This window comes from Columba livia, chromosome Z (genome assembly GCF_036013475.1).
Source record: "Columba livia isolate bColLiv1 breed racing homer chromosome Z, bColLiv1.pat.W.v2, whole genome shotgun sequence".
Taxonomy (NCBI): domain Eukaryota; kingdom Metazoa; phylum Chordata; class Aves; order Columbiformes; family Columbidae; genus Columba; species Columba livia.
In genome coordinates, this window is record NC_088642.1 from 52,788,395 (window position 1) to 52,800,301 (window position 11,907).

At 42.7% G+C, this 11,907-nt stretch overlaps 1 protein-coding gene across 2 annotated transcripts in view; it reads right to left on the bottom strand.

Moving 5' to 3' along the window:
• DAPK1 (death associated protein kinase 1) overlaps positions 1-11,892 on the bottom strand; it is a 92,076-nt gene extending 80,184 nt beyond the window's left edge. For both annotated transcript variants that reach the window (XM_065045832.1, XM_065045831.1), the window contains exons 1-2: positions 11,752-11,892; positions 11,177-11,327 (exon numbers count right to left, since the gene is read on the bottom strand). In XM_065045832.1, coding sequence (XP_064901904.1) covers positions 11,177-11,238 — 62 coding nt within the window. In that variant the 5' untranslated portion in view covers positions 11,239-11,327; positions 11,752-11,892. The remainder of the gene's footprint in view (positions 1-11,176; positions 11,328-11,751) is intronic.
• Positions 11,893-11,907: the final 15 nt, after the last annotated feature.

An 11,907-nucleotide genomic window follows, 5' to 3' on the forward strand; every position in this document is an offset into this window, starting at 1 on the left:
CGAGATTCGTGAACCAGCTCAGCAATTAACATTAAATCACAAGCCAGTCTTGCTAAATGTTAAAAGATGTATGTGATGTACATCTGACTCAGAACTGAACATAAAAGCTCCGTTACCACTTGCTCAAAATTCTTAAACCAGGAGTCTGGGCTGAATATTAAAACAAAAGAACAGAACAAACATTCAGTTTTGGTAATGCCAGAGACTGGTTTTGCTATGTTTCATAAATAGAATGTTTTGAGCTTTCTGCTTCTCTTCTGCAGCACACTCAAAGAGGGTGTTTGTTCTTCAGCTTGTGGAGGAAGAGTCCAGTGATAATGCTTATCAGATCTCAGTTATGCCATTCACTCTTTCATCATAATGAGCAACTTCTCTTTATTTCACCTTTTCAGAACCTCCCTGTTTTACAGCATATGACCTATGATCTTAATAAGCAATAACAGTGTGCCTCTAGGCAGCATTTCTATGCAGATTGCCACTCTGGAAAATAACTACATTGAATGGCCACAAATAAAAATACACAAATGTATGACATTCACAGCACAGCTGCACCTGTTAGACACATTAAATGATGCTAATGGAAGAAAATGTTGCTTTTTCAGTATATTAGAAAAAACATTTAATGTGGTAATGGAGTATTCATCAAACACTTGCTAGAAAAAGGGTAAAATCTAACCACTGAAAAGCAGAAGCAGAGCCCCAAACTAGTCGTGATTCAGCTTTCCCAAGAAACGATACGGTTAAAGATGTGGAATGGATTTCACCACACTTCATTACTTCCCATCAGGTATGAACAATCACTGTGAAGTCCACAAGCATCTCACTAACCTTCCAGTACCGGAGCACATGGAGAAACGTACAACCTTAAGCTTGTACTCCATAGAAGACAGCAAAGTCACTTTTTGTGTGAGGAAATTCCCAGGTTTTCGTCCTCCAATTATTAATTTGATGCTAGCTAAATACATGAGAAATTCACCAAGCAATACAATCTATAAACACATGATTTAAGCCAGAAAGATTGAGCCAGTGATGAAAATACTGCTTTCCCTTGACCAGAGACAGCTTTTTAAGAAGACGCAGCATTACAAACAAAGCACAGTTTGTATGACATACATAAATCTCATACCAAGCGCCTTAGCAACTGTCCATATACTTCGTGGTTTTACGAACTGCTACTCACAGCCAAATAATTGTCTGCTTCCCCAGCTCTTCAGCCTTTATTCACAACTACTCACTCTTGCAGACAAGCTTGGGCACTTAGGAATTTAGAGCACTTTAATAAAAATTATGCCATGGTGCACCCTATGACCTCCCCGCAAAGGACGGCTTGTCTGGCTACCCCACGGCTGCGGCCGCGGGAAAACATACTCAGACTGTGCAGTCACCAGTCTTGTTGTCCAGGGTGGATGGACAGTCAGGTTTTGCATCCCAGTTCAGAGCAGCTCTTCCATATGGTCCCAGCCAGCCACCCCTGCCCGGCACCGAGCACACAGGCGCTACTGCGCGGGCTGGCGCCTCGGGCCAGCACCCAGCACAACCGGACCAGCTGTGTAAGATATAATTTGGAATGGTTCGTCCTCCAGTTAATGTTATAACTGGCGACAAAAGAAGGAAAAGCAATCCTTCTTTTAGGCAGGAATGTGAAGTAAATAGTATCCGAAGGCCCTTTCAAATAAAAAGCAATGAGAAAAGATGAGACATAAGGAACTAAGCCATTCCCTGATGTGCTTTCCTTCCCCAAGGAATCAACAGTAGTTCTGCGCAGGCGGCCGTGCTCATGGAGATCAGGAAATAATGCCAGACAGATAATATACCAAACAAGTCCTAACTACCACACCAAAGTGTTTGAAATACATGCTAGCAGGACCCGCCTCTCCCCAAACCAATCAATCAAAAAACACCAACACACACACACAAACAAAAAAAGGTAAAGAAAGCAGAATGTGACAAGGTGAAATATCCATCCCTGGGATTACATCTACATCATCTTCATTAAACATAACAGGAGACAAGTGTCCCAACAAAGGAATCAGAGTCAGCAAGAAGAAAGATATCAAAAGAAAGCTAAAATGTATTGCTATCCAAGACACCCATGTAAAAACTCCCATGAAAAACAGTCTCCTTAGGAAATCATAAACAGCCAGTTTTGTTGAAAGTGCTGAGTTGTTAGCCACAACTTTGTTAGACTCAAGTAAAACACGCACTATTATTTTCCTCTGTGGATGAAGAGGAAAAAAGCCCACACCTCAAACTCTGTTAAACTTGGCAGAACAATTTAGGTGTAAACCATGCCAGAATAGAATACAATATTATCAACATAAAAGTTAGCTCCACCTAGTTATGCCTACATAACTAGGCAAAGTAAGGGCAGTACCAAATAACACATGACACACAAAGTACATAAGATTCTAAGTTTTAAGCACTGGCTTTCTTAGTCTCATTTAGAGATACAGGATTACGAAGGACCATCTCAGCAATGAAACCAAATCCTCTTAAGCTGTAGACAGCAAGACTAAAAATTTCAGAAAACAGAGAAATAAGAGATAGAGAGACCGCTTCTATGTAATCACAAGACAGCTAAGTCAAAGCCTCCAGAAAATGAACGTCTTTTCTGTGTCCTGTAAGAATAACAATTTCAAACGACCACAGCCTCAACAGACTGTGTGACCTGGGGAAAACGTCTCTCCACTGGCAGTTCCCATGGCACATGAGCAGGTACTCAGCAAACACTTCTACAGGCACATCTACCCAGTACCTCAACAACTACTTACTGATACTTGAGAGAACACCAAGAAAAGACACAAGAGCCCAGAGGCCTGTCTACATACCAGACAGAAAGCAAGGCTCAAGTGACTCGTGAAGACTTAGAAACACAGCATAATTGCTCACAAATAAAGTGGAAATCAAATATTTCCAGTACGCCAGTTTGTTTACAGGCTAACTTAGCACCCTACTTCAGCAAGAAGCACATAGACAGAACGTTGCTGCCCAAAGCAATCATTTTCCTTTCCGAAGGCTCACTCCTCTGCATAGTTTAACACAAAATTCAATTTAACTATACACTTCAATCATGTTGTACCCATAATTATAATTTGCACTGATTGTGACATATCCAAACTTTGGATATGTCCTCTTATGTTTGTGACCACCCAGTAAGAGATATTTTTCTTTATGTTAACATACAGGGAAGACCATCTAAGCTTCCTAACAAACAAATGGACTCGCACCTGCAGGCAGATGGTACTGGGGAGGACTTGCTCCAGTAAAGACTGGTCCACCACTGCACTGCGAGGGCCCTGCTGCTGGTGGTCAACACATGCACATAGTCCAGGCAGCCCTGCAATGATGTTTCCTCCTGAGCAATGTTGCCTCTTGAAGCAGAAACTCTGTCACATCTGCTTGTGTAATCGAGAAGGAATAAGGGGAAGGAAATAAAGCATCAAAACCAAGAGTATAACATTGCAGGCCATCATGTGAATTACTCATTGTTTTAATGCAATCTTAAACCATGTGAACTATTCTGGATTTGGGTGAAACGCATCTGTTACAAGACACTGTTCCCAGCATCCATGTGTGCCACAACCAAATAGCCCACCAAACACACTAAAAATATAATCCCTTTAGTACAAAATGACAACATCCTCAAGGACTAAAGTATGCCTGGAAGCTCTGAGAGAGTTAAAATGGATCAAAGGTATTTACAGTGAGTGTATCCTTACCGGCTTCCTCCTTCTCCAGGACAGTAGCATGCAACCCTTTCCTTTAATTTTACAACTCAGTCTTGATACAATTTAGGTTCCCTGTTCACATTGGCTTCATTTCAAAGACAAGTCCCTAAGTTCACTCTTCTGGAGGCAAGAAACCTTTCTACTTCCAGCCTGCAGATGTATCTGTGAACATAAGTGTTAAGTCTCCTCTCTTAAAAAGCTTCTTCCCACAGCTTCACCACCTTGGCATCACTTCTTCACTTTAAACAGTTCCAATCTCTTTGAATTGGAGGGATGAGCACTGTGAGTATTGTGTAAAGGAAGACATAGCAACATACTGCAGAAGATAATAGGAAGATGCCTGCCTCTGTAATTCGTCTCTGCTATTAGCCTGCTCCATAACAGGAATGCTGCCCAACAACTGGCCAAAACATGTGCAGGTTCCACTTGTGCTGTGTCACCCCCTAAGTGATGAGATCTCAGAGTTTAACGAAACCACCCATGCTAGACTCCTTCGCACAGCCCCTTGTGCCCTGTTCTACTAAATTTCACACCATTTATGTCACTCCAAAATTCATTGCATAATGAAGACACACAATGAAATAGTTTAGGCTTGAAAATCTTTAGGCTTTGTCCTCACTTCTTTCAGCTTCTGCCTAGCTCAGCCACGAAATAGGGATGGTTAAATAGGATCTACTGCACTGCGCGGTAATTTGATGAATGCTTTTCAGGTGTGCTGGATAATCCTCCTTTGTGTCACCTGTCTTCCTGCAGTGGGGTAAAAATACAGTTTGAGAAACAACAGCCTTATTTGAGACAGAGCTCCTGGGCAAGCCACTACCATCCAGGAAACAGAAACCACCGAGCCACTTCTTTAACTGGCACACTCTCTTCAGAACATAAATTTGTACCAACAAGTCGCACAGGTTCGACAATCAAGCCAGTTAAAAACAGGACACCCAGCTGTTAAGCCCAGCTGTGGGTCTCACAGGAAATACGCAATTTCCTCCAAAAACTGATACGCCGTTGAATGCCTGTGATCAACTGGAACGACAATTCATCAAGGTTATTCTAGAACAACTGCATCATCCATCGTTCTCCCAATTTCCACCTTAACTTCCTTGTTGTCAGTTTATGGTCTTCGGCCTTTGTAGTAATGTGACTCTTTATCTGTGTCCCTCCTATATATTTGACTTGAGGCCGATTTATGGAGGCAATCATAACTGCACACAGGCTGAGATTTCACACTACTTTCAGCTGATCTCAGTGTGCACTGCTGCCATAAATTAGATATAAGGTGTATATTTTTCCCTTTGACAGCACCGCTGCATCAGAAAACAAAACCAACCAACAGCACTATATACAGAAACAGCAGAGGAAAGTCTTCCGGCTCCTTTCAGCCAACAGCGTGGACTGAGCTTGGCACACAGCTCTCATAAAAACGCAGCCTTGGCCTCCCTTTTCCTAAGCTAAAGGGGCCAGTTTCTGTCCAGTATGCACAGCTCCAGCAGAACAAGTGACATATTTTAACATCTGTAAAGGGAGATAATGGGAAGGAAAAAAAAAAAAACACCAAAAAAAAAAAACAAACAACAAGAAAACCCCACGCAAAAACAAACAAACAAACAAAAACAAAAAACCAAAAAAATCTACAAACAAAGAAGCAAAGCATGGAAAGATGGAATTAAAGTTTCAACACACCCCTAATATAGCAGCTCCAGTACTGAGCATGCCTTACTGAGCCTGGCTGGAAGGGAAATCAAAGACGAGCATTTTTATCTGCTTCCTGATGAGTTTAGATTTACAAAGATCTATGCATTTAAACTAAAGGCACAGAATAATCAGCAAGCTCTAGTTTTAATTACACATCGTTTTAAAAGACCTACAAAGCAGGCATTATTCTCCCCCAGAGTGAGAAATAAAACTACGCAGGACCAAGCAGTTATACCCAAAAAACATCTGCACCCCTTGTGCTTTACATGCGGCGCACCTCTCAGCACATTTTATAAGGCAGTAATTGTCACCAGTGGCACTGTGTGGTGACAGCCTCTTGCAGCCTGCGCAATCAGCAGCTTGCAGGTTATTGTGCGTTTCAAAAAGGAGGCATTTTGAGGCACGGCTGGGAGGTAAAATGACTTGAGAGACAGAAGAATAATTCCTCCCACCATGCTTTTCAGTTAAGAGACCTTTTTCAGTACCCACGCAACCGCCAGGGCCAGGACTTACAGAACAAGCATGGAATAACCAACTTCTCTGAGAGCGGACACAACTGAAACAACATTTACATTGCTAACAAACAGCACAGAAAGGGTTCTTTGCTATATCTGAATTTCATTACTTTCAACTCTGGGGGGGGAAAAAAGAAAAAAAAAAGCACACAAAGCCACCAACCAACAAAGTTTCCTGCTCAAACAGTGACTTTGTGGCCAGCATTTTCAGGGTTCCTTCCCAGGTCCTTGTCCCTGAAAATCTCAGCTTACTGTAATTAATTATCATGTCCTAATGGAATTTGCATACATGTAGTTATAGAAACAGTGAGTTCCGTACTTGCAGTATTTATTGTTCTGCTGGTACAAATAACGCAGGAACTGCTACCACAGAGGTTTGCACCTTCTATATCTTCAGTGCTCAACCATTTTATCTCTATATGAAAAAGGTTAACACATGCCTTTTAATGGAGCAATGGAGATGAGGCAAGGGAAACAAAAACTGGAAATTTCAGTGTATCACAGTTAAAAATTTGATACCTTACATGCAATACTTTTAGCCCTACCAGACCATCTTTCACACTGTTCCTTCCTCCCCCATACGACTTTCTAATCTGATAATTCATAGTAAAAAGTGTTACATTAAAACATTAATAAAGACTGTTGGCAGGGGTTTTAAATGTGACCATTTTGAAAGGAAGTATCACCTCAAAAGAATTTCACATCTTATAGATCTCACCACAGAACTTGACAACACTCACACAAATTTTAGTACATCGGCTAGCCAGCAAGATTACTTTAGGCTGTCAAGCCTGCAAAGTGCCACAAAGGTAAAATTCTAGTTGCCATCCAAGTATTTTTTGTTCATGGCTTTTATCTTCCTCCCAAGACAGAAGCACAATGTAGTTACAGTTGCAAATGTGTGGACAGATGATGGACAGCCTTCGCAGTTCTAAAAAGCAGCATTTCTGAAAACTGATACGTGAATAACGTGTGCACATATATATATATATATGTATATATATATAATATATACATATATATATATATATATGTGCTGCCTACGTACTCCCTGCTTACTACAGAAATCAGTTTCCAGTGTCTGGGGTGGAAAAAAAAAAAGTCTCATTTCAGTAAACACTCAAAGGTAAAAGAACATTTTTCAGATTGTAAATACACATTGGCACAACTCCTTCTTCTTTCTTATCAGTATCTTCAGCATGTTTCCCTATGCATTTTTCTCTCACAACTGATAAAGCGATTAGATATCTTAGATAGCAAGGTTAACTTACTGCTTTTTACTGTTAGCGTCTCTGCTTAGTGAGCTACCAAACAGAAAAAGACCGGTTTCCAAAACTGACAAGATTCATCACAGCTTTTATTCAACCAGTTGCAAGTTTTTCCCTGTTGAGTCAAACAGGTCCAAATAAGCTTGAAGTTTAAAATTGTTAGATACCTCTTCCTACTTTTTGCATCAGCAGGTATCTAAAAATTGCAAACCACAGTGCAATGCAAATACCATTCTTCAATTATAAAACTTTATTTCAACAATCCGAAAATATTGTAGAAAGCCCATAAAAGTTTGAAGAAATAAACAAAACAACAAATGGGGTTAGGGAGCTGTTTGTAAGAACAGGAACTAAATCCCTTCAGTTCATACAAACAGACACAGTATGTATCTATATCATAGCTTTGTTTGGGTACCTCTCCCCGTAATCATTTAAGCAATGCTGCATTTCTCACAGTACTGTGGCAACTCTCGAGAAAGGCCAGTCACAGAAGGGTGAAAAAATATTTTGATTAGTTTGATCTGTTTCCAAGCTCTTTACTTGCGTGCTCACCGTGGTGAGGTTTTTAATACTAATGAACCTGAATTCCCGTCTTTTGGGCGGACTGAAGTAAACGCACTGCAGCAGGGTATTTAAAATGCACAGTCACACCACCTGCAACTGCAGGCAGAATGAAAACGAACAAAATAGCTTTAATAGATTTGTTGCTCTTTCATTATGATCTCTACCACCCCTTGAAATTTCATGGTTAGGTGATTCCTTAACACATCTGCACGTAGGCTGCATCTGAACAATGTAAGTAATACACATCACTTGAAAAACGTAAGGCAGAGAAAAACATGTATGCAGTGCAAAGTGCATGATGATCAAGAGCAGAATCTTCTTGTATGTTCTGTGTTGAAAACAACATTTGATCCACAAGTACTACAAGACTGTTTTGGTACAAAAGCTTAAGATAAACCAACCTGATCAGCCATGAATGTGTCAGAAGATATCACATACAGGCAAGACAAATAAGGGTGATCCTGTCAGTATTCACAATCCCAAGTTCCTTTTTTCTTATTCTCCCCAAGCGTAAATCAAAACAAACCAAAGAATGGAATGAAACATTTTGGTAAAAACATGAGGACTATTTGTTACTTCTTGTGCAAAAGCACTGTGAAACACCAGAAAAAGAAGAAGTGCATTTTTTTTCAGCCCAGGCACACCGTTATCCCTTCTCCTTGTTTCCAACGAGTCTAGGTTTTATGTTAAGCAATATTTAAACCACCTTTATCGGTTTTAAACAAAACTTTCATTTACACAACCCAAAGTTGTCTTTCTGCAATAAACCTTTCTTAGACCACTTTCTTATTCAAACAATTTGTTATTCCTGTTACTGACAGATTATAAGGTAATAAAGAGCGCTAAATCATTTACAAGGGAAAATAGTAAGATTATTAAGATTTCTGAGTATTTGCATCTTTACTGAGTCTTCTCAAAAGGCAGGTTGGCCTAGGAACTTCAGGATTTATTCACACACACTGCTCTGTCAATAAAAAATAATCTGTTCATTTATTGAGCTTGTTTGCCGCACAGCTGCAGCTAAGTAACAGGAAATAGACGCATTATTCCCTAAGAAGGGGAAAAATAATTTTACTTTGCAAAATGAAACCTTTCATCATTACTTACCTAAAGTATTAAATCACAGTTCAGGTTCCCAAATAAACACAAAAAAAATTAAAGTCAAAGGTGTTTTAAATATTCACTGCTTTCTGAGTTTGAGCCTCAGGGTTGTCATTTGCAACTACATTTATATGCAAACACAACGGTGAGAAACCTACCTAAGGGGTAAAAGAGGAATGGAAAGTGATGGGATTTACAAGAGAGTATTTTATCAACCCTGGAGATTTTAAACTTAAAAAGATGTTAAAACCACCACTGAACTAAACCATACAACAACTATCCAGAGATTTGCTTACTCTTATGCTTTTATGGCAACAATTGGCAGTGGCATAATCCTGTTTTCTCAAAGTGATGCTGAAGTGAAAGCTTTGGCCCTTTTAAATAACTGCATTCCATTTTTAAAGCAAAAGCCCTGACAAACATTTCACGATGTTTTACCATCCAGTTTTCTCTACTTTTTTTTTTTTTCCCAAGAAAAAAATCAACGCTTTTAAATTCTTAAAATGTTATAGGTTTAGATTGCATGCCAAGTTTACATAGCATTAAGATGAATAAAAACAAACTCTGTACTGTAATACTTTGTCTGTAACTGATCACATTAATATATCTGGTTTTTACTGAACTCCACTCCTTAATGTTCTGGCAATTTGATTTTTTTTTCCTTTGGTGTTTTTTACTATATAACATTATTCAGTGTTTGCACTTCCCTGTACTGTAAAAATGAAACCCTTGGTCTTCACTACAGTGTTCTGAAGCTAACATGTGACTTCCAAAGCTCGTTTGTTCAGAAAAATCCCCATATATTTAAATATTTCGCATGTAATTGGTCTAGGGGCAATTGTTCTATTTCACAAATACGTACTGGGGACCTAACACTGCGTTGACCCTTTAAAATAAATACAAGAGAGATTATATAAACCTTAACACTTTCTAAATTACCATACTAACATCATCTTCTCCCTGAAGAACCTTAAAAAAAACCCAACACAACAGGTGACTTCTAGATCTGTATTTTTTCCTATAAGTAAATCACATATCATTGTCCATAAGCACAAGTATAGTTCTCTGTTGAAGAATCCAGAAACCTACAACTGAATTTCAGAACACTTTACATGTTGTTGCCTAAAAGAATGGAAATCAAATCCAACAATTTTATGCGTCCAAACAAAATATTTAGACCACACAACCTAAACTTGAGAGTTTAGCATGATAACATGTCTTTCTTACAAGACATCCAATAAGTTAACGTAACTTCACTGTCCAACACAGCCTGTCATTCCAGATGTATGAGAAAGCCAACCCAGAACACTAAGTGAAAATAATACATCCATCACGTACCTGTAAGAGTAATGGCAACAAGCTTGTACATAAATGGTGCAAAGTTTATTTTAAACACAGCCCAATAAACTTTCTGATAATGTGTTGGTTTTTTTTTTTAATAAGAAACAGTGTTGTATTTTTAAGTTCCTGTCTATGACAGTAACATGTTTACAATGCTTTCTGCTACAGGACCCTTCAACAGAAAGGGACACCCAAGTAGACATGAGATGATTTGCCCCACATACACTGCGCTGTGGTAATTAAACACTGATCCTAAGCTTTGAAATTGCCGAGATGAACACTAGAAAAGGATTCTGCCATACTGGTGTGCTCAAATGCCATCAGATTCCCCTGTAAAGAGGGAGAAGAAAGATAAAAGGACTCGCACATAACACAATTCAGTGTTAAACTAACAGGTTTAAAACACGGAAAGCACTAAAAAAACAAGCTTGAGGTCGGAAGAGATCACCACACAGCACTCAAGAACCAAGGTTCAAGCAGGCAGCACTTCATCTGCAGCGCCTGAAACACATCCCCGAGCCGACTGCAGCTCCGACAGCGATCTTGGCCACTGGCGAAACACAGAGTTTCTCCCACTTCTTTGATCGTGTTACCAAAGCAAAACCGACACGTAACACATAACGGAACCCCTCGGCACCAACACAAAGCAAACTTCTGTCCTACAAACGCACCACGTTCTCAATTACCCGCCCGGTTGCAGCAGCCGGCGTTCCCATCCGCCGCGGCCCGGAGCAGCAGGTACCGCCGCACCACACCCGGACGAGCACCACGCCGAGAAGGTACCAGTTCGGAACCGCCCAAATCCACAACCCCCTCAGACCCGTATTAAAAGCGCAAACACGCCGTAGCTTAAAACCCAACTCCCTTTCCCGTCTTCGGGCCCCTCGGAGGGGTGGAAAGGCAACGCGGGGGCATCTCCAGCGGCGGCGGCTCCTCCCGCCCAAACCCGCCGCCGGCCCGCACCCACCTGCCGAGGTCCTCGCCCGTCTCGTAGTGCTCCTCCAGGTTCTCCTGCCTGAACACCGTCATGGTTGCCGCCTCGCCGCCGCCGGCTTCAGTCCCTGCTCGGCGCCCTCATCACCAGCGCCCCGGAGCCGCCCGGCGCTCGGCTGCGCGCCCTGGAAGGAGCGCGGAGATGAACGCCCGGTGCCGCGGTCGGGCGGCGTCCCCCCTGCTGCTGCTGCCGCGGCCGCCCCTCGCCCTTCCCCCCGCGGAGGAAGCGGCACCGCGGGCCGGAGGGCGCCTCCCTGCCCCCGCCCGGGCGGCGGGAGAAGAAAGCGGCGCCCCCCGCCCCTTCCCCGGCAGCCGTACCGCCGCCCAGTCGCCGTCACGGCCGCCAGCGCCCAGCCGCCCACCCGCCGCATTCCTCCGTGGCTCCGTTGCCCGGTGAACCGGGACGGGCCGCCGGGGCTGCGGCAAGAGCCCCCTGGCATCCCCGCACCTGACCCCGAGCGAGGGCAGGATGCCGAGCCGGGGATTCCTCCCCCCGCGTGGGGCCGCTCCCCCCGCCCGCTCTCTCGTCCCTCGTCCCCCGCCCCTCACCCGCTGCTGCAGCTGCCGCCGCGGCGCCGCGGACACTCCGCGACCTGTGAGGCGGCGACAGCGCCGCGGCCGCTCCCGGCCGGCGCGCAGGCACTGCGCGACGCCGCCGCGCGGGGCTCCGCCGCCCGGCCAATGGGAAGCCGCCCGCCACCCCCC